Source organism: Mus caroli, chromosome 11 (assembly GCF_900094665.2).
Source record: "Mus caroli chromosome 11, CAROLI_EIJ_v1.1, whole genome shotgun sequence".
In the NCBI taxonomy this organism is placed as follows: Eukaryota; Metazoa; Chordata; class Mammalia; order Rodentia; family Muridae; genus Mus; species Mus caroli.
Window position 1 is genome coordinate 102219382 of NC_034580.1, and position 26513 is coordinate 102245894.

Below are 26513 nucleotides of genomic sequence, written 5' to 3' on the forward strand. Positions count from 1 at the left end.
TCTCTAGACAAGAGACTCTTTGACCCCTGGGCGCACTGTCTGCCCTTGTGGTGGTGATGATGGTGGTGGAGGAGAAGGAGGAGGAGGAGTCAGAGCAGTGTCCGAGCTGCTGGGGGCTGTGACTTCCGTGGTGGGTCCAGCATCCTCTGTTGAGCCTTTCTCTTTCTCCCCCTGGCTCTGCACACCGTTGTCCTCTTTCTCGGAGCCATACATCTTGTTCATGGTGTTGGCAAGCAATCCCTCCTTCTCAGGGGCCCCGTCGCCATTGCCTTCCTGGCTGTGGCGGTACATGTAAGAGGCCTGCTTCACAGAGCGCTGCAGCAGGTGGCGGCGGTAAGCCCTCTGGATTTTGATAGCACACACCTCCTCCTGCTTCCTCTTGAGGGTGGTGGTGATGGGCTCATAGGAGACCTTGGAGGGGTTGGCTGCCATGAACTTCTCCTCCATGGTCTGTTTGAGAGCATCCATTTCCCCAGAGTCACCCAGTACCTCTTTGGTCAGGGCAAAGAGGATGTCCAGGCAGTGGATCTTGTCCCCGGGTACCATGGGCAGGTCTAATGTGATAAGCTTGATCTTATTGGGCTTGGCAATTTTCAAGGGCTCCTGCAGGGTGTCCACAAAGTCAGAAAGGCGGCTGTAGTCGATGAACTGAGTTGCGTCAGGGTCGAACTTCTCCCAGGTCTCATAGAACATCTCGAAGTCGTCCTCGCAGAGGGGCTCACTGCTCTCTTCAGTGGCCACATTGAAATTCTCTAGGATGATGGCAATGTACATGTTGACCACGATGAGGAAGGAGATGATGATGTAGCTGCAGAAGAAACAGATGCCGATGGATGGGTTGCCGCAGTCACCCTTGATATTGGTGCCTGGGTTCTCCAACGTTGGGTCACAGTCTGGGGGCCCGCTGTTGAGGATGGGGTTCAGAAGCCCGTCCCAGCCAGCGGACGTGGTGATCTCGAAGAGGCAGATGATACTGTTGCCAAAGGTCTCAAAGTTGAACATGTCGTCGATGCCCGACTCTTTCTTGACGTAGGCGAAGTTAGACATGCCGAAGATGGAGTAAATGAACATGACCAGAAAGAGAAGGAGGCCGATGTTGAAGAGGGCAGGCAGGGACATCATCAGGGCGAACAGCAGCGTCCGGATGCCCTTGGCCCCACGGATCAGACGCAAGACACGCCCGATCCGAGCCAAGCGGATCACACGGAACAGTGTGGGTGACACAAAGTATTTCTGTATCAAGTCAGAGAGCGCGAGACCTACAGAGACAAACAGAGGCTCAGTCACGGAACTGGGGACATGGAGGGCTGGGGGCCTGGCCTGGTGTGCTCAACCCTCTGAGCACGGCTTCTAGGGCTCTTAGGGGTGCAGGGGATTACGGTGTCCTGACGGTTACAGGTGGGATATACTAAAATGGATGGGGAGAAGGGAGGAGAGAGTAGCCATGTGGTTTGTCCTCTTCTGTAAGATGGGGAGTGAGATGGCTTTGCTATGGAAAAGCAGAGCCGTGCCTGTTAAGTACATAGCAAATGTCTGGCCTACAGTAAACCCTCAGTAAACAGTAGCTACTTACTGCCATGGTTGCAGACATATCTGTTCTCCTCTTGGTCTATAGAGATTCTGGAACCCTTTTCTTATCTGTGTGTGTGTTTATACATGTATATATGTCCTTATTTGTATATATGTGTACATGTGTGTGTACATGCTTGCATGTACATTCTTATACACATATAGTGTGTGTATGTGTGTGTGTGTATGCATAGACATAGACCAGAGGAAAACCTAATGTGTCATTTCTCCTCAGATGTCATCCACCTTGTTTTTTGAAACAGGGTCTCTTACTGGCCCTAGGGTCCAATGATTAGGCTAGGCTGGCTGGCCAAGGACCCCTTGCTCCCCAGGGTTCCAGCAAGCATGTGTCACCATGCCCGGCTTCTTTACATGGATTCTGGGGCTCACACTCAGATCGTCATGCCTCTGCAGCAAGTGCATTATCAACTGAGCTACCACTCCAGCCCCATCTCGTGCTTTTGATTCAACATGTGGCCGTCCAAGTACACATGTGCTGATCCGGCCAGTGTGTCTCAGGGTGATAGGTGGCCTATGAGCAATGCCTTTGTGTATTAAAGGTGAAAGAATGGCAGACACACGTGTGTGTTTGTACATGTGTGTGTGCGCAGGTCTGCGTGCAGGAGGAAGGACTTCCCTGGATGGCTCATCTTGGTGTGGCCCTGCCAGCTCACCCACAATGGACAAGATGACAACCACGAAGTCGAAGATATTCCAGCCAATGGTGAAGTAGTAATGGCGCAGGGCAAACATCTTGAGCACACACTCCCCTGTGAAGACGATAATGAAGACCATGTTGATGTTATACAGGATGTCCACCTTGAGCTGGCTCTGGTCGTCCGTCTCCACCATCATCGTCACCATGTTGAGGCAGATGAGGATCATGATAGAGATGTCAAACACCTGCTTTGTCACGAAGTCGTACACCATGCCTTGGATCTTGTTCTGCAGTGACACGGAACATGCACACATGGGCTATGGGGTTGGGGGATATGGCCAGGACCCAGACAGGATGGGTATGGGTATGCATTGGGTGGCATGGGATGGCACAAAGATAGCATGGGGGAGGAGGGGAGAAGGGGGAGACGGTATAAAGGATAGTGGTGAAGGATGCCACAGGAGGGAAGACATTGTGACATTGTTCTCTCTCTCTCTCTCTCTCTCTCTCTCTCTCTCTCTCTCTCCCCTCCCCACCCCCCATTTTGTATTCGTCAGTCTCTACTATGGGACCTTTTCTCCCTTTCTCCCTATGATGTTGCCCAGTTCTCTCTACCCTTCTTCCCAAGTCATTGCTTGCTGGACTGTGTGGCCCTCCACATCCTGCTCCTGTCTCACAGGCCAGAGGTCCCACATGGGAAGGTGGGTCGATACTGGGAAGCTGCACAGGGATAGATGAGCGATAATCTAATAACAGGAGCCCAGAGACACTTGCTGTGCTTGGGAGCAGAGCCTTTGTGAGGTTATGAGTCCCCAAAGGTGGTGGGCAGAGCGCAGGCTGCATTGACTCCTGCTGGCCTCGTAGGCAGCAGCCTGTTAGAAGTTACAGGAGGAGGGCCCAGAACCTGGTACCTGAGGCCGGGGGATTGGCTTCTGGGGCTTCTTGGAGCCAAGCTTCTTCATCGCGTTGTAGTATTTCTTCTGTTCCTCTGTCATGAAGATGTCTTTCCCTCCAAAGTATAGTAGGACAGAGACAGTAAGACTGAGGTGGGTCCCTTTCCCTGCTTCCAGGACCTCCTACTTCAAATACCACCTTGAAGGTGACGTTACCCTTGAAGAAGTGTCTGATTGGGGAGACAGAGCTTTGGAGGGACAAGAGGTAGAGCAGTGAAGAAGGGAGAAACTGGGCCTACAGAAGTGGGGGAGGGGATGAGTCAGGTGGTGGCGGCGCATGGTTTTAATCCCAGCACTTGGGAGGCAGAGTTTGAGGCTAGCCTGGACTACAGAGTGAGTTTCAGGACAGCCAGGGTTACACAGAGAAACCCTGTCTCAAAAAAACAAAACCAACCAAGCAACCAAACATACAAAAAACCCCAACAACAACAACGAGAGAGAGAGAGAGAGAGAGAGAGAGAGAGAGAGAGAGAGAGAGAGAGAGAGAGAAGAAGAAGAAGAAAAAGGAGGAGAAGGAGGAGGAGGAGGAGAAGAAGACGACGACAACGACAACGACAACAAGGGGGCAAAGAGGGTTGTTTCAGGTCAATTTCCCAGTTTCAGGCTAAATTCTACCAGTGCTTCACTAATGAGTCCTTAGTCTGTATCTACATAGTTTCATTTATTGTTATTGAGGTAGGGTCTTTCTTTACAGCCTAGGCTGTCCTCAAATACACTATATAGCCCAGGCTGTCCTACAACGTATGAACTTATTGTCTCAGATATGTTAGTGATAAAATTCCAGGTTTATTACCATGTCTGTCTCTACATCAATCTCATTTTATAGATCAGAAAAATGAGGCTCACGGGGTCAAGCCCCTGCTCAGTCCCTAGTGAGATTTCCATCCATGTTTGCTGCCCCAGCCATCTAGGTCAGTGACTGCTTGGGGCTGCCCAGGCAGCTCACGCCTCTAGGAAAGAATAGAAGGATGGGGGCGGGGAGCCTCTGAGGAGGGCCAGATACTCATCTTCTTCTTCTGTTGGTTGAAGTTGTCAATGATGACGCCAATGAAGAGATTGAGGGTGAAGAAGGAGCCGAAGATGATAAAGATGACGAAGTAAAGGTACATGTAGAGGTTCACCTCGTAGTCTGGCTGCTCCTCTTTCTGCAGGATGGGGTACACACATGGAGTTTCTCTTTGATCCCCAAAGTACTGTGAGGAGGACACCCCTCCTCCCCAGGCTGCTGGCCTTCCAAGGAGATAGCGTGGTGGGGTGGAGGTGTCGGGTGAGAGTGGGGAGGGCAGAATGGACCGCTATTGCTGCTCCTCCAACTTACCAACTCGGTGACCCCACTCACCTCCCGGGAGTCCACAGCTGCATACATGATGTCCATCCAACCCTTGAAAGTGGCCTGAGAGATCACGGCAGGGCATGAGGGGGGGGCAGGGCACCACACACCACCATTCATGTTCTCCCCCCTTTCCTCGATCAAGCCCGCCCCCGAGACCACCTGCCACCCCACTGGGTTCTGATCCGATGAGGCACAACCAGGCACTTCTACCCATTTCTGAGCAGGCTCAGTGGGTGCCACTCACCACCTGAAGAAGGGAGAGGTAGCCGAGACCCACGTTGTCATAGTTGACCTTGACGTTCATCCAGCGGACCTGGCCAGTGTACATGAGGCTCTCACACTCGGACTTGTTGTTGACCACAGAGACGTCGAATCTCTCGGAGGTGGTTGTGTTGATGCAGTAGTAGAACTTTCCAGCAAACAAGTTGACCCCCATGATGCTGAAGATGAGCCAGAAGATGAGGCAGACAAGGAGCACGTTCATGATGGAAGGGATGGCTCCCAGAAGGGCGTTCACCACCACCTAGGGGCCAGGGTGGTGGTTGGGGTCATTGCTAGAGCCACTCTCTGGCATCTGACGGGGGCTCCCAGCTAAGATCAGCTAGGGGACCATGCAGGAGCTAAGCACTGCCACTCAGAAAGGGGCAGGGTTAGCCAGCCCGGGTGTGAGAGGAGTCTGCTGGGGTCTCTGTGTGTAGGGTAAAGGGTAGGATTAGGAGCTGCCACGCTGGTCTTCTAGAAAGGTTCTCTGCTTGGCTGGAGTCATTAAGGCAGAGTAAAGGGGCCAGGCTTCTCTGGAAGCAGCCCAGGTCATGGATGACAAAGCACAAGACAAACACTGCTTTCTCAGCCCCCATAGGAAACTCAGCCCACGTGACCCGGCTGTGACCCGGCTTGGCTCGCTGCTTCTGTGAGAGACACAGAAATGGCCTAAAAAAGAAACCACCTAGATCTGTGAAGCCACAGGATTCAGGATCAGGTTCCTGACCCTCACCAGCCCCAGCCATATAGGCCTACCATGCTGCGTTAGTCTTGGCTGGATCTGAGAACCGCCACGATCCTTCTTTAGGTCTTTTGAGACAGGGTCTCGCGTATCCTGCCCTGGACTTGAACTTGCCATGTAGCTGAGGGAGACCTCAAGTTTTTGCCGCCGCCTCCTGAGCGCTGGGGTCAGAGGGTGTGTGCTACCACACCTCATGTATGAGTCTCAGAGGGTTATCCTGAGCTTACTGCATGCCAGATAAGCACTCGACCAACAGAGCTTACCCTAGCCTGAGCTATGTCATGACCTCTGGACAGAGTCGGTGGCAGGAGCAGGGGTGGGGGCGAGGGGGTGCTGTGTTTCTTCAAATCACTCAGTTGGCTCTGAGCAGATTATTAGTGGGCAGAGGTCCCAGCACCAGGACTGGGGGCCTAGCCTTAAGCCAGCATCTTACATAAACTAGGAAGGGCAGGGTGCTTAGTCTGAGCCTGCTGCTGCCCTGGAATGAGTCTCATCTCCTGTCAGTGGGGGAAGTCCCACTGGTCGTGCCCTGTGTTTACCTGTTACTTCCTCTCTCACAGGCCTTTGGGGATCTTTTCTAAAGTGCCCCTGAACCCAAGGGCATGGCTCCATGCTCAAGAGAGACAGGCTCAGAACTGAAGCAGAAATACTTGTTCACGTGCTCATGTTACAGGGCCCTATGGGGGGCCCCCAATCTGAGTTGGAGGGGGGGCCCCCATGAACCCGCAGGTAGATCTTTCTTCCTGGTCTTGCCTCAAGCCTTCCAGGCCACTGCAGCAGCCTCTGCTGCCCTCCAGTGGTAGCAGAGTTAAGTTTAGAATCTACTAGAACCTGGGGTGGGAATGGGGTTACCTGGAGATAGGTCACAGCCCTAAACCTCAGTGTCCCTCTATCCACTACTCACCCTCATGCCTTCAAATCGGGACAGTGCCCTCAGAGGTCGCAGGGCCCGGAGCGTGCGCAGGGATTTGATGGGCCCCAGCTCAGAGTAGCCCAGCCAGTTAGCCACCAGGCTGATGATGGAGACCTGGAAGAAGTGCGTGCTCAGGAGGTGGAGGGTCCCTGGCTTTCTTCTAGCCTGGGACACATGAGAGGGGTACCCCAGTTTCTGTGTGTCTCCTGTAGACCCCATCCCTGATGGATAATCCTGTCTTCTGGGAAGAGTAGGCTTGTGGCCTCTAGCACCTGTAGGACCAGGGTTCACCTCAATGATGTCACCTACAACCATAATTGGGAAGGGCAGTACCCATCTCCTCAGGTTCCGTGTATCTATCAAAGAGCATATAAGAATTACACTGGCAGGGATCATAAGGCCCCAGGTCTGGGCTGTCATGTCTGGGAAGGAAGAGGCTGGTCTATAGGGAGCAGTGCTAACCTGGGAGCTCTGACTGTGTCAATTCAGATAGGTCCTACCTCCCAGAGCCTGGGTTATCTAAAGGTCATGACATCCGGCTGTGTGGCCAGATCTGGGAGACTCACATCCACAATGAGGAAGTCGAGCCAGCACCAGGCATTGGTGAAGTACACCTTGAAGCCGTAGGCCACCCACTTTAGCAGCATCTCCAGGATGAAGATGTAGGTGAAGACCTTGTCAGCATATTCCAGGATGGTTCGGATGACTCGCCGCTGTTCAATGTAGATGTCCTCGAAGGCCTGGGGACACCAGTATAACCCACAATGGCCAGGGGTTCAGCAGCTGGGGCAGCAAGCTGTTCCCCACCCTGCCTGCTGTTGCTGGTTTCACAGGACATAGGCTGTAGCACCTCTGGGAAATTTCCATTCCCAGTCCTATCATCAGGAGGGGGAGGGGCAAGATTCCTGGTAGGGAAGGAGGCTTAGCTCTCAACACTCTGTTAGGGGTCCACAATAACGTTATCTTCAGTTCTGTCCGCCCTTAACTCCAAATTCCCAGGGCCCACCTACCTTCCTATTGGCTGAGGGGACAGGATCTTCAAAACAAAGGGACCAATCTTTTACTTTAAGAAACTAACGCTGAGCCGGGGAGATGCCTTATCTGTTGTGCAAGCATGAGAGCTGAAGTTTGGATCCCCAGAACTTGTATGGAAGCCGGGTGGCAGCAGCAGCCTGCCTGTAACCCCAGGCTTACGGAAGACAGAGACAGGGAATCCCTTAAACAACCCAAAAATCGAGCTCTGAGTTCAGTGAGAAACCCTGCCTCAATGCAAAAGATGGAGAACAACTGAGAAAGACACCTACCATTCACAACACGCTCTCGTGTGTGTGTGTGTGCGCGTGTGCGCGTGTGCACACACACACAGACACACAGACACACACACAGAGCTAATGCCATCTAGAAATCCAGATGAGTCCCCCTTTAGATCCTCTGGGTTTGGCCGTGTCCTGTTTGCCTCCATCCTTGATATGGAAGCCTTAGGAAGCAAGGCACCCACTCCTGCTCCCACCCTGTCCCCTGGGGGAGGGTGCCTACCAGGGCCCCGCTGCTGAGCAAGATCATGAAGACGATGAAGGTCTCAAACCAGTTGTGCTCAACAATCTTGAAGCAGGCCCTGCGCAGTGTCCACCACATTTTCCCACGGCCCTGGGAGATGTCCACATAGAGGCAGGGGCAGCGCTTCACACAGGCTGGGAGGCAGGGCGGGAACATGTCACTGGCCTTTGGATGTTTCAGAATGCACCTCCCCACCCTCTGCCATGCTACCCCAAGACTGGGGCCCCACCTCCTCCCCACAACTGGCTCCATCTGGTTAACACAGCAGGGACTCAGGGACTCTCTCAACAGCCCGAGACTAAGATGCTTCACAAGGAAGCTCAGGACATCAGCTCTCCCCATGGTCCCCCATCTCAACAAGCCTAGGCTCTTTTGTCAAATGCCTCTGGGGCTCAGGTGTCGGCTCCCCAGGTAAGGCAAGGTGAGCAGAACCATTTCTGTATTTCTCCTCTGGCCTGGGTGTGGGTGTGGTCTGTAGGGGTGTCCTCACCCTCTGTGAAACACTCTTCAGGTAGCTCCCCCTCAGGGTTCTCCTCAGCCTGCTCCTCAGGGTCCTCTTCGGGGGGCTTGTAGTCAGCTGTGCTGCAGACGGAGGAGTTCCCGTCGTACAGGGGCTGTAGTGGCTTCTGTGGGAACCACAGGGCATGTGACTCCTAGGTCCCAAGAGATCCCTTCATTCTCCCAATAGGTGGGGTAGTATGGGAGACCAGAGAGAAAGAAGAGAATAGAGCAGGAGCCACTCATTCATTAGTTCATTCATTCATTCACTCACTCAGCCCTTATAAAACTACCACTGTGCCCTGGCAAAAGCACCCTAGTGACAAAAATGTCCTCAGTTCTGCCCTCATGGTACGTGGCATCTAGGAAAGCACAAGGGTGACATGAGAAGGCCTGGGGAGGAGTGTGGGGAGGATGGGAGATGGGCTGTGGGGTGGTGAGGTGGGGGGGGGCTGGTTGGCTCAGCCCTGTGGGGTCCTAGGAGGTGTAGGGATATATGAAGGGGTCAGTAGAAGAAAAGAGGCCTGAAGGTGCTTTTGCAGGGGCAAGGTTAAGAAGCGGAGCCAAGACAGATCTGGGCTGCCACAGCTGCAGAGAGCAGGCACATGGTGCCCCCAGAGTCCAAGCCTTGCCACCCCCAGGGTCTATTTGGCTGAGAGACCCAGAAAGGATGGAAAGTTTTCCCCAGCCAAGGCTCCGGTGTGGCGCCAAGGGAATCTGATCATGGTGGGGGCAGGGTGTGGGGGCTGGAACTCTGGCTTAGCTAGTTCTCCTCCCACCTCCTAGCGCTGTCCCAGGCCAGATTCTCAGGCTGGCCTCCATGCTTCAGGGAGATCCTTCACGGTGAAATCTCTGAAGAGAAAGATGAATTGGGCAGTCCCTCCCACCTGTGTGTGTGTGTGCCTGTGTGAGTGTGTGCATGTATGTGTATGTGCACATGTGTGTGCCTGTGTGTGCGTGTTCTCATGCACATGTAACTAGGGCAGTAGTCAGAAAGCCAAGAGTGGGCGGGTCTTGCTGCCAGTTGACAGAAGGGAAACTGAGGCACAGAGCATTTGATCAATCAGGGCATACACTGGACTGCTGACTTCACCTTTGCACGTTAACTCCCATGATTGCCCTTTAAGCTCTGCTTGCAGCTCCTCAGATATCTTGCCTCCCCAGAGTCACGGACCTACCACTCTCTAGCTAGCCCCTCCCCCACTGAGTTCCTCATACCGAGGTCGAGGTTGGTGCCACGTTTCCTAGGGTATTTATAGCACAGTAGGCACTCAAGCCCCTGCTAAGTCAACGAACCACATACTGGTGTGTGTTGGGGGCTGGGATAAGGAGTCAAGAGTTTTTAGGGCAAAGTTCATTAGGTTCTAGTGCCCTAACGGGCCTGGGGCAGAAGGGTGTCATGGGTAAATGTCCCTTGATTCCATCACATATTAATCCTTTTCCTATTAGGGCTGCAAGAAAAGTGAGGGGCCTCAAAGCCAGCTCACCCCGGGCAGCCCTGACAGGGTCCCACACTCTAAAGGTGACCACCACCTGTGTCTCCCAACTCCCGTTGGGTTCTCTATCCTTGTATCCTTGCCCTGGCCCTGGTACTCAGCCCTACACAAGGAAGATTGGAAGAGTCCCAGAGGAATTCTACATAGAAATGTGAACATGCCATTATCAGCCAGCACGGGGGGCCTCGGGGTTTCGGATCAGATCTGAACATATTTGGAGCAAAGACTTAGCAGGGCCTTCAAGCCCAGAGAAATATTTAAGAGAGGCCTCTTGGGTTCCTAGGGGTGGTGCTGATGTGCCACAGATAGGAACATTTGTCAAAGAATGCCACGTGGTGGTAGAAAGGGCCACCAGGTGGCATTCTTTAAAGTAATGTAAAGCTAGGTCTTATTGGCCCTTATCCTCTGCAGGCAGACACTCAATGGCCTCACCTTGATGTCCTCAGGCTCCGAGAAGGTGTCAGTCTCCTCTTCTGTGGGCATTTCCAAGTCGGACTCCTCGGAGGCAATGGGCACATGGATAGTGAGGTAGGGGTTGTTGATGAAGTTAAGGTGGTCCATCTCGATGCTGGAGCGGGGTCCATCAGTCAGGCCCACGTGGTTCAGGATATGATTATCTTTCAGCTCCTTGTTCCCATCTTCCGGTGGCGGCTCCTTCTTCTCATCCTCGGGAGGGCTCTCCCCGTTTTCCCCAGCACCCCCAGGCTCGCCGAGACGGAGCATTATGTCCTTGAGGCTCAGGATCTTGCCATGCAACAGCCCCAAGAGGAAGGTTTTGGCAAAGGCGATGCCCCACTTGATACGCCCGATGGCGATCTGTAGGTTGTTCATCTCACCATCTTCATCTGATGCTGCCAAACTGTCAGCACTGAAGGAACTCAACAGGAGAGCCAGGAACAGATTCAGGACCTGGGAAGCAAGGGACAGATGGTCTCAGGACAGCCCGGGTCTGGGGTCCTCAGGACTATACAGCGGAACTGCCTCATGTTGGGTACTTAAAAGGACGCCATCTACCGGGCAGTGGTGGCACACACCTTTAATCCCATCACTCAGGAGGCAGAGGCAGGCAGATCTCTGTGAGTCTGAGGCCAGCCTGGTCTACAGAGTGAGTTCTAGGACAGACAGGGGTGTGTAGAGAGACTTTGTCTCAAAAACAATCAAATAAACAAACAAACACAAACAAACAAACAAATAAAAGGGGTGCCATCTAGTGAGGTGTTCACAATTGCCAGCAGGAGGGTGGGGTGCTGGTATCATTCCCCCTTGCTATAGAAACTGGGCTCACATCTGTCATAGGACCGTGCTGCTCAAAGCAGTGGCAGGGTCCACCAGATGACAGAGGCTCTGACTGTGGCTGCTCTGTGCTTCCTCTGTTGGGAAAAGAAGAACAAAATTCAACTCCAAGCTCCTAAAGCTTTTTAGAATCTTAATCTTTTTAGTTCACTTTTAAAAGGAAGTCTTAGGTAGCCCTCGTTATCCTAACACTCACTGTATAACCTAAGCGGGCCTTGAACTAGGGATCTTCCTGCCTCGGACTCCTGAGGGGTGGCATCAAGGGCATGTACCACTCACTTGCCTAGAAACCCTAATCTAATCACAGGTGCCCCCCCCTTCTTGGATTAAATAGAACTTGTAAAAAAAATTAGTGTGTGTGTGTGTCTAAGGCAATAGTCCCTGAAACTGGAGTTATAGGAGGTTATAGCTATCAGGTTCTTTCACATCCAATATTTGTGCTAAGACTTGAAGCTGGGTCCTCTGTTTAACCACTGTGCCATCTCTCTAGTCCTTAAATGAGGCCACTCCCCAGGAGCAGGAGAGCTCAACTGGGGGTCTTCTCCTCTACTGCTTGTTCCCTGCTGCTCTGGGAGGGACATCTGACCTGCAGCCTCCCTACCCACTCTAGTTTCCTTCCCTCATCTCTGTGGACTGGGTCTTAAAAAAAATCATAGATCAACCCATCCAGACCCTCCATTTTATTGTCCAAGGGACAATGACTACACACCTGCCACGTGGCCTCAAGGAGCCCACAGCCTAGAGAAGCAGACCTTCGATCAGACAAATCCAATACTGTGGTCAGAGGTGGCAATAGAAACTAGGGGGTAAATTTTAGCACCATGCTACCACAGATCAGCCTATTAGCTGTCCGGACATCCTACGCCTCTGTTCCCTTATCTGTATGATTCAGGTAGTTCCAGCACACTGTGATGGCTAGAAGAGTTCCAGCACACTGTGATGGCTAGAAGATCAATACAGATAGAACGCGTAATAGGTACTTGAATTGGCAGCTATTACACACATGCTGTGCTAGGTATGAAGACTGAATGAGTGGCCAACCCCAAAGTTGGGCTAGCGTTTTGTAAGTAAGAAAACTGAGTCCCTGAGAGGTGGAATGATTTGTCCTGAGTCAGACAGCACAGCCAGGACAAGATCTCAGGTTTCTAGTGTCATTATACAACCTTAAGAGAGCACCACTCCTTTATACTACAAGACGAATTGAATCCCGGGAGGCTCGAAATATGGCGGCCCTCCCTCCCACCAGTCTTTAAACAACAGGATGAAGGTGAAGCTGTCTGGGGTGGTTGGTCATAGCTTCTGCCTGACAAGGGCATAGCTAAGGTCTTGCTCTCCTGGGTATGAGGGAATGAGGGAGCTTATGTGTGAGAATCTACTGTCGCTGACTGTCTTCATAGGCTCCACTGCCTGGCACCATCAGTGTCCTCCCAAGGTCTTCTCATCATGGGCTTTAATGATCAGGTTAACATGGAATCTCTCAAAATTATGTTAGAATCTTTTCAGAGGAATGTGCTTAGAGTCACTGCCTCACATCCCATACCTTCCTGCCATTGCCCCCACCCACATTTACTAGTCGTTCTTCTCCCTCTGGGGAGGGGACATCCAGCTGCCAGAAACACATTTGAGATGGGAATTAGCTGCTCTCTGGGTCAGCAGGGTTTGCACACGGCTCCTGCCTGGGACAGAAATAGCTTCCTCAGGCAAAGAGTGGGGGAGGGGGTGAAAGAGGGAGGGCACATTCCCTAGGGGGCTCTGTGGGGTAGGGTACTTGTGTCCTGGTCCTTTACCTTTTTACAGTAACCCAGAGGAAGTGATCAGGTGCCAAGGCTGTGGAGGGTATGAGTGCTCACGAGCCCTGGCAGGGTGCCTTGGTGCCCTCTGGCAGACACCTGCTTCTCTGTAAGCCTGAGAGGGAGAGGGGTGAGAGGGGTGAGAGGAGACAGCACCCAAGGAAATGGCCACAGTCTCTTCCTGGGCTGCTGCAGGCCATCTGAGCTAATGGGAGGAGTCACAGAGATGGGCTGGAAAAGAGCTGGCAGGGTGTGTGTGTGTGTGTGTGTGTACGTGCGCGCGTGTGCATCTGTGTCTGTGTCTGCATCTGTGTCTGTGGTGTATCAGTGCACAGAGGCAGTGCAGTGTCATGACTACAGATTCAGGAGTCAGAAAGCTTGGCTTCAAATATAGTAGCTCTGAGCCTTTGCTTCCTGGTCCAGCCCTCTTAGGGTGGTGAGGATGGAGTGAATACTCAGACCCAGCACAGGACTCTGGGCAAATGCTTGACCAAGGGCTGCTGGCATCAAGGTTACCAAGTCACTGCCACTCTCAATGATGCTCTGGTTATTAGAGCCCCACACCCAGGCTCTAGTCCCACTTCATCATCTCAAGAGCTGGGCATTTCTGGGTGACGCCTCCTCCAGGGTGGAGACAGTATTCCCTGCTTCACAGAGCTGTGCTGTCAGAAGCTTCAGGCTAATGGCTGGAGCTCCCCTCCCCAAGGGGAGACAGTAGCCAATTTTATTATAATAATTATTAACCCAAAGCTACCCATCGCTAACATCTGGCCTCCTTGAATTTAGAGCCTAAGTATTGAGACCTGTGCCCTGTAACTCTTATGACTACACCATTGGGTATCTTTGTTTTCCAGATAGAACCTTATAGATAGAATCCAGATAGCTAGGCACCTCTGTTTTCCACCAAGAAAAAAACAGGTGAAAATTACTGCGAAGCATGTGCCAGTGAGATGACCAGAAAAATGTAAAAGGGCTTGTCACAAAAGTGGTCCCACATTCTTTCTCTCTCTCTCTCTCTCTCTCTCTCTCTCTCTCTCTCTCTCTCTCTCTCTCTCNCACACACACACACACACACACACACACACACACACACGGTGGAGCATGCTTGCAAATCTCAGTGCTTGAGTAGCTGAGGCAGGAAGATCTTGAGTTCAAGAATAGCCAAGGTAACAAACAAAGAGACAAACAAACAGAAAGTGGCACAAAATGTTCATGACCGCCCTTGTACAAAGAGCTAAGTCTCCTAACTCTTTTAGCCACCCCAGCCATTAAATCTACAGTCACAAACTTTGACTTCAAGCATGCCATCCCCCTGACTCCCCCTGACTTCAGAACACTCTCCGAGGAACTGCAGTTCTGATTTCTCTCCTGTAATAGTCCCACAGTCTCCTCCAGCTGGGGTGACACCCCCTCCCCCATCAGCACCAGCCCCCAGGCAGAGCTCAGCGATATCTGAGAAGCGCTGACCCAGCAGCCCACAATTCCTCCAGTCTTTGTGAAGGACATGTGGGCAGCCTCTTCCACCCTCTGTTGCCCAGGGCAAGTGTCAGCCACCACAAGGGGCAGCTGAAGGCAGCACTAAAGAGCCCTGATGGAAGAGAGCTGACCTCTACCCCAAGTGGTAGTAGAGGATTTGGCCCTACCCCAGCCACAGATATGTTGGCCAGCTAGACCATGAGCCTCACCCCTGACCTGTCTGCATCTCTTCCATGCACAGCACCCCCCCCCCCAACCCTGGGTGTGCACACACAAATACAGCCTACAAGCCAGACATGGTACACAGCTTTACTAATGGGCCTCAGGAAACTGAAGCAGGACTGCTGAAAGTTCTAGGCCAGTCTTGGATTATAGAGTGAGCTTCAAAAACAAACACTGTCTCTGAACCAGTGACAGCAGCTTTGTGTGGCGCTCCGAGCCTAAGCTCTGGAGTTGGCCGAACTAAATTCTCCAAGACTGGGGACAGGAACCTGTTTTAAGAAACTCCTCCGGATTGTTAGGCGGACAATTTTGAAGCTCACTGAGAGGAATCATATAAAATTACCATCTTGGGAGGCGGGGCATAGAAAACATTTTTAAAAGTTAGATTTCTTCATTTTATTTTATATATGTTTTGCCTGTGTGTGTGTGTGTGTGTGTGTGTGTGTGTGTGTGTACCACATGAGTGCCTGGTGCTGGAGGAGGTCAGAAGAGGACATTGATCCCTTGAAACTGGAGCTATGGATGATTAGGAACCACCATGTGGGTGCTGGGAACTGAACCCAATCTTCTGCAAAAGCAACGAGTGTTTTTAACTGCTGAGCCATCTCTCCAGCCCCCACTGGTATTTTGTTGTTTGTTTGTTTGTTTGTTTGTTTGTTTTTTAGACAGCCTTGCTCTAGAGCCCAGGCTGTAGGGGCATTCACTAACTAGCCCAGACTATATTTGAACTCTCCGAGATCCTCTGCATTAGCTTCCAGAGTGCTGGAAGTATGGTGTCCACCACCACCAGGCCCCCAAAGACCAAGAGTTTTATACAGCTATACCTTAATGAACAAGCCCCTCAAAAGAGAAAGAAAGGACCTGAACATGCTTCATGGATTTCCTGTGTAAGAGTCAGGAAGCTTGCCTGACAGCCTCACTTACCACCAGGTTGCCAATGACCATGACCATGAGGAAGACGGTGAGGCACATGGCCTGGCCGGCCACTTCCATGCAGTCCCACATGGTCTCAATCCACTCCCCACAGAGGATGCGGAAGACGATGAGGAAGGAGTGGAAGAAATCGTGCATGTGCCAGCGGGGCAGGCTGCAGTCTGAGGCAATCTTGCACACACATTCCTTATAGCTCTTGCCAAACAGCTGCATGCCCACCACGGCGAAGATGAAGACGATGATGGCCAACACCAGGGTCAGGTTGCCCAGTGCGCCCACTGAGTTGCCAATGATTTTGATGAGCATGTTGAGTGTTGGCCATGACTTGGCCAGCTTGAAGACACGCAGCTGCCAAGAAGAGACAATCCGAGTATGAATGAGTTTTGGGTCCACCAGCCAACCCCAATCCCAGCGAGCCCCAGGAGGAAGAGCAATGTCCAACAGTCTTAAACCCCACCCTCCTGATGAGCAACTTCAGTTTGTCTCTCTGTTATTGGATGTTTATGTCTTACCCCTCCTGTCATCCACATTTAAAAGTAAGATGTTCTTATCCATCGAAGATAAAATCTGAAGTATTTACAAGCAAGATTATATACCAGAATTTGCTTTAACGTATTCTCTTCAGGGCTGGAGAGATGGCTTAGCAGTTAAGAGCACTGACTGCTCTTCCGGAGGTCCTGAGTTCAAATCCCAGCAACCATATGGTGGCTCACAACCATCTGTAATGAGATCTGACGCCCTCTTCTGGTGTGTCTGAAGACAGCTAAAGTGTACTTACATATAATAAATAAATCTTTAAAAATTAAAAAAAAATATTCTCTTCAATAAGAGGAGATCATTGAAACAGGAATTGCAGCGTGTGGGGCTGGAGAGTTGGCTCTGCAGTTCAAAGCACGGACTGCTCTTCCAGAGGACCTGTATTCAGTTCCCAGCACCCACATTTGGTGGTCCACAACCACCTACTACTCCAGCTCCAGGGGATCCAACATCCTCTTCTGGATTCTACAAGCACCCACAGCACAGACATGTGGCATACAGACACACACATATAAAATTTTAAATATTTTTAAAGATAAAATTATGATCAATATGCTGGTGGCTGTTGGGTGGGAGACAGACACCCAAGGGGCTATTATACTTCTGCTACACTCTCTGCTGTTTGCACCCTCCTGATGACATTTAAAAAATAGGAGTGAGCCGGGCGTGGTGGCACATGCCTTTAATCCCAGCACTCGGGAGGCAGAGGCAGGCAGATTTCTGAGTTCGAGGCCAGCCTGGTCTACAAAGTGAGTTCCAGGACAGCCAGGGATACACAGAGAAACTCTGTCTCTAAAAACAAAAAACAAAAAACAAAAAAAAAACAAAACAAAAAAAGGAGTGAACTTCAAGAGGTAGAGCAAAAATTAGTAATTCCTAAGCCCCAAGCTTGTTACTAACTCATAATGAGGATTTGTCTTCCTTCAGGCCTGCAACATGGAGCTGAAGTCTAAGGTCACCTAACGTTGGCTCCCAGGGCGATCATTTCGGTGCCCGACCCCAGCCCTGGGTAACAGAAAGGAAGGACTCTCTTTCTCCTCCTTTACAGTTGAGCTTCCAAGGGGCCAAGTGGCATGCACAGGGTGGCCTCTTAGGGAATCTCCTCCCACCCTCCTCAGCCCCTGGGTCTGTACCAGACGGAAAGAACGGAGCACTGATAGGCCCTGCACGTTGGCCAGGCCCAGCTCCACCAGGCTGAGGGTGACGATGAAGCTGTCGAAGATGTTCCAGCCCTGTTGGAAATATTCATAGGGGTCCATGGCAATCAGCTTCAGCACCATCTCTGCGGTGAAGATGCCCGTGAAGACCTGTGGGGTGGGACAAGGAATCCCTGTCACAGAGCCTCGTGAAGAAGGCTCCCCTCCCCCACCTCCTGGCAGAGGCTTTGGGGACTGAAGGGCAAGCGTTCAAGACCCAGAAAGGGGGCAGAGAGCAGTACTCACAGCCCATGTGTGCATGCAGTGTCTGGTACAAAGGCCATGTCATATGAACAGGTGGGTACAACATAGACCCATTCCTATCCATTTATGGATCTTGTGACCACAGTCAAGATGCTAACGTCTTGTGTCTTTGACCTGATCGTAAAGTTCAACGTTCGTGAAGTGCTAGTCACACAGACCTCATTGGCATGCTGTTCTCTACAAAACTGGAGGATTATCACACTCTTTCCACAGTTAAGCAATGGACGCTCAGTGACGTGCACCCCAGCTCCCTTTAAGACAGGTTCTCAGCTCAAGATTTCTCCTCTGGGCTCCAAGTCTCCCTACTAAATATAACTCCAGGACGTAGCAAACTTTACTTTTTGATTTTGAAACATGTATCATGTAGCTCGGGCTGGCCTTGAACTCACTACAGAGCAGAGGATGGATGACCTTGAACTGCCTCCACCTTCCAGGTGCTACGGTTACAAAAGTATGTATTATCACATGTATTATCACGCCTGGCTTTATTCAGCTCTGGGAATGGAGGTTTGCACATTAGGGAACCACTCTCTACCAACTGAACCACATCTCAACCACCTAGCGAGCTTTGATGGGCACAAGGTCTCGGGCAGGGACAAAAAGGAATAAAATTGATAAACAGGATCAGATCTGCCTCCTCAACCCCAGAGCAGGTACACAAAGGCCTCACAGCCCCTTAAAGTTCACTGGGCACGACCCCACTCCTACCAGGCACCAGCTGCTCTGGGGTCCACAGCCTGCCTAGGCACACACTGGATCCCTCCGAAGAACTTTCCCTGGCCATAGCAGGTGCCCAGATAGCACCACAGTGTGCAGTGGGTGGGCAGGCAGACAGGTCCTGCCCATTTATACACACTCTGGCAACTGTGCCATGCCTGGAGCACGCTCTTGCCTCCCTTGCCCAGCCTGGCCACAGCTGCTTCACAAGATAGACATATGTGCGTTGAAGGCTGAGGATTTGAGTGATTTGGGAGTTTCATGTCCCCTACCCACCCAGTCCTGCCCCAACCCTCCCTCACATCCTACACTGTGAGTCTGCCTCTCCCTGGAGGTAGGGGCGAGAGCCTCTTGCCCATTTTCCACTGGAGGTGGAATGGGACAGCAAAGCACATTGGGAAGAGTGGAGTACAATGGGTCGGGGCTGGAGGAGGAGGCAGAGGCTTTCCCTTTGTCAGGCTCCACTGGGGCTGGCAACGAGGTGCTAATGCTCCTAATGGGTAAGGATAAGCAGTCGGATCAGAGCATGTCAACAATAGCCAGGCAGCAAAGGGCTCCCGGAGAGAGTAGCGGGTGAGGCTGGAGAACAGAGAGGCCTCTGGGGGCAGGGGGAGGTAGACCGCTTTTGCATTTGGATGTCTCTGGCTATATGGCCCCACTCCCAGGTCCCTTGGTCTCTTTTAGGCTCGTGAGAGTCTATAAACGTTGAGAAACTTGTTACCTACCCATTTACTCTCTCTCTCTCTCTCTCTCTCTCTCTCTCTCTNCTCTCTCTCTCTCTCTCTCTCTCTCTCTCTCTCTCTCTCTCTCTCTCTCTCTCTCTCTATCAAATCCAATATCAAATCCAATTCCAGGAGGTGGCCTGGATCCCAGACCTCCAAGAATCCCGATCCCAGCTCACTCCACCTCCTTGTTCCCAAATGCTTTGAAGTTCAATTATTGTATCTGCTAGACCACTGCCTGTGCCTCCTCTGTACAGCTCATGCCAGCTGTCCCCACATGCCCTGCATGGTCACACAGCCCAGGCAACCACGCATCTGTCCTGTCCTCCAGATGACCGACCTCTCCTTCGTCTGTCCCCTCCTTACCAAGTTGCCCACAGAGAGCACGTTGTCAAAGTGCTCGGTCATGGGGTAGTGCTCCATGGCCATGAAGAGGGTGTTGAGCACGATGCAGATGGTGATGCCCAGGTCCACAAAGGGGTCCATGACGATCAGGAGGATAATATGCTTGAACTTCACCCACGGGGCACAGCAGTTCCAGATGAGCACTTTGTGTGCACACTTGTACCACCATGGGGGGCACTTCTGATGGGCCTCTTCCAGCTCTGGAGGTCATTGCAACGGGTTATAACGGGCTATCTGATGAAGAGTCTCTGCCTGGCTCAACTCTTTCTCTGTCTAGCTCTTTGCTCCTCTTTGGCACTCCTCTCAGGACTCCCTTCAGCCACTGACAGGCCTGCTCTGACATCTTCCCTACAGACTCCGCCTCATGGGACATTGCCCCGTAAGCTTAGCTTTCTCTCTTAAAGATTTATTTATTTATTATATATAAGTACACGGTAGCTGTCTTCAGACACACCAGAAGAGGGCATCGGATCCCATTACAGATGGTTGTGAGTCACCATGTGGTTGCTGGGAATTGAACTCAGGACCTCTGGAAGAGCAATCAGTGCTCTTAACTGCTGAGCCATCTCTCCAGCCCCCTTCTCTGCCCTCTTTTGCCCACCCTCTTAATAAGGCCTTCTCTAGCCTCGCCCCACAACACCTCACTCTCAGGACCTGTTCTCTCCGAGCTCAGCCCCCTCGCGCACACCTCCTTGGTAAGCCTTAACCCACACCCCTCCCTAGAGCTCTGCTTTGAATGTTACCATTTATTTGAGTTCCCACAATGCCCTCCTCTCAGTGAGCTGGAGCTGAGCTATCTGCCAGCCTCTTGGGACTGGGATTCCACCAGGGGAGAGAGATCCCCTGGCCTCTGTCTGGGTTCCGGAGTCTTTAGGGAACAGAGAGTCCACTTTAGGGGGACAGTCCCCAGTGCTGCCAGCCAGAGTTCCTGAAGGCCTTTCCTCCCTGCTGGTGGTAACATAGGTCACTCCAGATTGTCCCTGAGCATAGACACCTTTCCCTCCAGAGACTTTCTGGAAACCGCCTATTCCTGCCACCCCCAAGCTGTGGGGTCTATGGGATAGGGCTGTTCCTTCACATGGCCTCCTTCTGGATAGGCTCTCCAGCACTGGGAACAACAGTCTTGACTCCACCTATTTAGCAGGTGAAGGCAAGACATTAGGACAGGACGGATGGCAGGCCCTTGGGGACTCTGAGTGGGGCTGGGGTTCCACCGAGGAGTGAGAAGAATGAACCTCTTTGCAGACTGTGCCAGACTAGTCTGCCTGAGCTACTGTGGGTGCTTCAGCGAGATTGGAAGCCCGAGAAAGAGACCACAGCAAGAGCAAAGAGGGTGGGAGCTTATTGGGTCAGCTCCGCCCAGTTTTCCCTGGACATTTCTCCACCACCTCCACCCTCTGGCAGGACACAGTCACCTGAGTGCAGAGTGTAAAGTCAAGTGAGATGGATCCCTTCAAAGGTTTACAGAGCCCTGAAGAACTCTAGACTCTGCTTTTAACACTAAGTAAGCCCTGGGGAGCGACTGGGTCCCTTCTCTGGGCCAGAGATTCTTTCTAGCCCCCTTCTTCCTCATTTCCTTCCTTCTTCCACATCTCTACTGCTCCTTTCTTCTTCCCTCCCTCTCCCCTTCCTCTTTACCCCGACATACAGCCATCTTTCTTTCTTTCCGGTCAGTTATCCGTTCCCCCGCATCTACTATGCTTCTGTCTGCCCTGTCTGGTTACAGATTTTTAATTCTCCTCCTGAGACTCTGGGGTACCACAGGACTTGTGGAGAGTCTGTGATTCTACTTGGGGGATTTAACCATCGATCTTTAACCTGTGCCCAGGAAATAGTGGAGTAGTTTCCGGAACACCAGGCCTTCCTGGTTAGTATTATTAGCCTGTCCTTCCCCGTTGCCTTGGCAGCCCCAAGAGCCCTCCCGGAAGCCCCTAGTTCCTGCAATGGCCTGGCCTTACAGCCAGAAATGGGCCAGGTTGACAGGTCTATATTTAACCCAGCTTATTTCTTTGGTGTCAATATTAAGTTACTGCCCTCCTGAAACTGGGTCCAAGCAGGCCCCACCCTACAGCTCAGGAGGCTAAGAAGCCTGGTGGGCAGCGCAGGCAGAGTAGGAGGGGAAGGGGGCACAGGGCACTCACCCTCCATAGCATCTGAGATGGCACTCTCTGCGCTGCAGCTTGGCCTCGGGGGCCCCTTCTCCCCGGATGTATCCAGGCTACCATTGCAGTCTTTGCTGTGGGTTGGGTCCCCATCTGCCTCCTCTCCACCTTCCAGAGCCTGGGCAGCCTTCGCCTATAAGTCAGCAAAGATGACAATTAAGAAATTTCACTCTGGGGCTGGAAAGATCTCTCAGGAGCACTGACTGCTCTTCCAGAGGTCCTGAGTTCAATTCCCAGCAACCACATGGTGGCTCACAACCATCCGTAATGGGGGTCTGATGCCCTCTTCTGGAGTGTCTGAAGACAGTGACAGTGTACTCACATACATAAAATAAATAAATAAATCTTTAAAGAAAAAGGAAAGAAGGAGATTTCACTCTGAGCCAGGAGTATGAACATGCTGACCCTTACTGAGACGTTTGGATGACAGGCACTTTTCTTAGCTGATGTCAAATCTAGTGCATGTAGGAAAGGGACAGTCCTTAGTGGCAATTGAATGACAGGGTAAAGACAAGGTAACCGAGGACCCTTGACCCTGAAGAACCCTCAACCCTAAGAGAGAAGCTGCTCCATGAATAATCGGGGACCCCATCTCTACCTCAACAAGGACCCAGAAAGCAAGCAGCCATAGGCCTTTACCCTAGAGGGAAGTTCACATTTGATGGTTGTCCTGAGGCAGCAAAGCTCCCAACCTGGGGCTTTCTGCTCGTTTTGCCCCACAGTCCTTTCTTTCCTCTTTCCCTTCCTCCCCCCAGCCTGCCTGGAAGGAACTAGTCACTAAGTCCAGGCCAGAGGCAGGGAGACCCTTGGCTCCTCACCCTAAGCTCCCTGCCTGGGTCCACACCTTTTCCATTTCCTCCTGATGTTTTTTGAATTTTTCAAGCATCTGTTGGAACTCCTCCTCTTTCTCCTGGTCTTCGGCCAGGGTAGCCTCGTTCTGCTCAGCGTACGCCATGGCCACCACCGCCAGGATCAGATTGATGAGGTAGAAGGAACCCAGGAAGATGATGACCACAAAGAAGATCATGTAGGTCTTGCCAGCGGCTCGAAGGGTCTGGGGATGCGGAGAGAAGGAGAAAGAGAGAGAAGGAGAAGGCGGCTGTTGCTCAGGTGGGGAAGCAGAGGAGGGTCCCTCAAACAGCCCAGAGATTTGGGGGTCTTGGAGACAAGGTACGGCCATCCTCAGCAAGTCAGCCATATTCTAGAGAACCTCAAAATACATGCGAGTGGCCCAGGCATTCCAGCCTCCCATATCAGAGCTGTGGGGAGTCCACATAGGCACCCTGAGGCCAGAAAACCAGGATGGACAAACAACAAGCAGGGCCTGAAACCTTGCCTTACCCCATATCCTGGTGCCTAGTACACATTCAACGAACAATAGACCTATGATCATTGTTATTATTAATCTTGTTAGAAACGCTGCCAAAGATCAGAGGAGAAAATCATTCATTCTCAACCCACCTGCCACACACACAGTAAAGACCAAGTGCAGGCATCCCTTGGTACCCTGGGAATTGGTTATATCAAGACCTGCAGATGCTCATGGCTCCTCTAGGAAAGGATGCAGTGTTTGCATCCAACCTAGGTACAGCCCCCTCTTCTAATCCTTTCTAGATGACCCATGGTATCTAATACAATGTAACTGCTACGTATACCGTGGCTGGGCTTGCTAAGTTATGGAATAAATATCTTTGCCCATAGAATATCTGTGTGTGTTTTCTGAAAAGGTGTCTCATCTATAGGTACAGTTTTTCCTTCTGAAATACTTTATCTCTCACTTACACATTACCGGGACTTGGACACAGTACCTTGTGTGCGCTAGGTAAGTACTCTCCCATTGAGCCACACACCCAGCCTGTTTTATTTGTTTTCATTTGTTTTGTTTTGTTTTTTCAAGACAGGGTTTCTCTATATAGCCCTGGCTGTCCTGAAATTCATTCTGTAGATCAGGCTGGCCTCGAACTCAGAGATCTGCCTGCCTCTGCCTCCCAAGTGCTGAATTAAAGGCACATGCCATCACTCTCTGCTCCATTTTCTACCAAGTATTTTCAATCTGTAGTTGGTTGAATACAGAGGCAGAGCCTACAGACATGGAAGGTCAACTGTCATTGTGGAGGCCGGCAGGGTTCAGTTTCTCCGTTGGCTATCTTACTGGTGCCTCTGAGGCTTGGAGATTCCTGGGCCTGAGTCTGTGGCAGGCCTAGACTCTCAGCTCATAAAGCAAAAACAGAAAAGGAAAAGGACTGGGATTTCTAAGAGCCCACAGTGGGACTGAAGAAGTCCCTTAGGGGAGACAGTGCAGTGGGGGTCTGTCCATTGTGGGTGGGCTCTGTGAAGCTCTGAGGAGAGTGGCATGAAGTGTGTCTGTGGGGCCAAATGGCAGAGTGAGGGCATCTGTACCAGCTGGAAAAGGTTCTCCCAGTAGTCCTGTGTCATGAGACGGAAGAGAGCCAGGAAGGCCCAGCTGAAGGTGTCGTAGCTGGTGTAGCCATAGTTGGGGTTCCTCCCAGCCTTCATGCATTCGTAGCCCTCAGGGCAGTGCCTGGTAGTAAAAGGGGGGGCTGCCTTAGGGAGAGAAGAGATCTGAAGACAGGTGAAGAATGGGGGATCCCCAGGTCTCCATATGTCCTCTAAGCATGAAAGCTTTCTATTCTCGACCACTGGTTCCCTCACCTTCTCTCCACCCCAGATCCCTGTTCCTAATGAACCCCACCCCCAGAATACTGGGGTACACTTTGGCCACACAACTCACCCGGCATCACTGCTATTCCCACAGAGCAGGGCATCATTGGAGCCCTCCAAGAAATAGAAGTTCCCTTTGGGAATCAGAGGTCACAGAGAAGACATGTTACCACACAGAAGCCCAAGAAACACATGTACACATCAACAGATCTGTGTGCCCAAAGAGGCCATGCAGACACTCCCTGCCCCCCTCACCCCCGTCTTTTATGAACAGTTCTGAACTCCAGGGTCTCCAGTGGATAAATTGCATGGGCTCAGCACTAAGCCACATCAGCTTGGTACCTGCTGTGGTTATGAAGTCAGGATTCACCAGAGCCCTAATAAGGCCCAATGTCAAAAAGGCATGTTTCTGTGTGTGCACTGGGGAGGGGTTGGGGTTGGAATCTAGAGACCACAGTGAAGGAAGGACACTATTCCCATGAAGACACTGTGTGTAATAGTGACTGCGTGAGACTGTGTATGTGTGTTGTGTGTGCTGTAAAGGACAACCACGCAAATGGGATGTGACTGGCAACAGCTTTACCAGGGAGGGCACACAGAATGTGGGGAAGGAGAATATGCTTAGGCTATAGAAGGATGATAGACTGTCTCTTTGTACAGTGAGAGCCTTAGCACACACGTGTGTGCGTTCCTCTGTGTGTGTGTGTGTGTGTGTGTGTGTGTGTGTGTGTGTGTGTATGTGTATCTCTCAGGGCAACCTTGGGTGCTGTTTCTCAGGACCAATGGTACACTTTTTTCAGAATTCTCTCATTAAGATCTGGTGCTTGCCAATGAAGCAGGGTTGGCTCGCTGCACAGCAAGCTCCTGGGACCTGCCTGCTTCCACTCCCCCAGAGCTGGAACTACAGACATGTGCCATTGTGCCTGGTTGTTTACACAGGCTCTGGGGATTAACCTTGAGTCCTCAGCTTTGTGGGGCAAGCACTTTGTGGATTGAGCTCTCTCAGCCTGACAGATGCAGGATTTTAAAACGGTGTGTCGTCATCACATTAACCCTTTGAGGGAGGTTTTGCCATACTCCACTTAATACGAAACGGTTCTAAGGGTCATGACTGAGAGACCTGTTAGAGGCTACTACCCAAGCTGGAGAGGGATGGGCATAAGCTATGTCTTCTCTGAAGAAGCAGCTGAGACAATGGGTACCTGAGGAGCCAGGTATCTCCTCTAGCCCTTCTACCTCCCTTCTCACCTTCATCATTGATGTAGGCCTCCCAGTCAAAGGTAGAGTTGCTGACCCAGCTCTCCTGGCTGTTCCAAGTGTCATTGCCATACCAGGTGTCATTGCCATACCACGTGTCATTGCCGTACCACGTATCATTACCATACCATGTGGTGTTGGTGTCATTCATGGGCGGGGGCCAACGCACGCACTTCTGACGCAGGTTTCCCATGAAAAGCTGCAGCCCCACCAGGGCAAAGACGCTCAGGCAGAAGACAGTGAGGATCATCACATCGGACAGCTTTTTCACAGACTGGATCAGGGCTCCCACGATCGTCTTCAGCCCTGGTCACAGGGAGGGCGAAAGCGTCAGCAGGGGTAAGGGTGGGATGGTCGAGGGGCTCCCGCTCTGAGCCTCAGCCAGCTCCAGCTCTGGTTTCACTCCTCACAGCCTCTTCCCTGAGGTCTCCCTATAGCAAGCCTTTTCTAGGCACTTCCCCCAGTGTGGAGCTCGGCTTTGCCCGCAGAAGAACGACCTCTAAGATCCAATGGGCTGTTGCCTGACCTCAGAACCACACAAAAGCATACAGAGAAATTTAGTAAGTGTCACTAGGTTAGCGCTTCCAAAGTGTGTTCTCAAGACCATCCCTCATCTCACGATGCCCTTAAAGAAAAGGGGAAGCCACCATGTTTAGGAAAGGCAGTACCCTAGAGTCCATTACTGATTAATACCCAAGGACCAGTGGGGTTCACCTTAAAAATCTCTAGACTGATTTTGAAAATCAGTGTCTTCATGCAGAGCAGTGGTGCATATCTTTAATCCCAGTACTCAAGAGGCAGAGGCAGAGGCAGAGGCAGAGGCAGAGGCAGAGGCAGAGGCAGAGGCAGAGGCAGAGGCAGAGGCAGAGGCAGAGGC

At 51.7% G+C, this 26513-nt stretch overlaps 1 protein-coding gene across 1 annotated transcript in view; it reads right to left on the reverse strand.

The window, feature by feature from the left end:
- Scn4a (sodium voltage-gated channel alpha subunit 4) overlaps positions 1–26513 on the reverse strand; it is a 45842-nt gene continuing 19329 nt past the window's right edge. Inside the window, exons 7-25 of the mRNA XM_021175424.2 lie at positions 25628–25942; positions 24450–24513; positions 24098–24239; positions 22542–22751; positions 21677–21830; positions 19497–19735; positions 17365–17538; positions 15686–16042; positions 10413–10889; positions 8477–8612; positions 7966–8120; positions 6996–7169; positions 6421–6543; positions 4758–5036; positions 4520–4573; positions 4188–4325; positions 3139–3243; positions 2244–2514; positions 1–1259 (exon numbers count right to left, since the gene is read on the reverse strand). Coding sequence (XP_021031083.1) covers positions 4–1259; positions 2244–2514; positions 3139–3243; positions 4188–4325; positions 4520–4573; positions 4758–5036; positions 6421–6543; positions 6996–7169; positions 7966–8120; positions 8477–8612; positions 10413–10889; positions 15686–16042; positions 17365–17538; positions 19497–19735; positions 21677–21830; positions 22542–22751; positions 24098–24239; positions 24450–24513; positions 25628–25942 — 4823 coding nt within the window. The 3' untranslated portion in view covers positions 1–3. The remainder of the gene's footprint in view (positions 1260–2243; positions 2515–3138; positions 3244–4187; positions 4326–4519; positions 4574–4757; positions 5037–6420; positions 6544–6995; positions 7170–7965; positions 8121–8476; positions 8613–10412; positions 10890–15685; positions 16043–17364; positions 17539–19496; positions 19736–21676; positions 21831–22541; positions 22752–24097; positions 24240–24449; positions 24514–25627; positions 25943–26513) is intronic.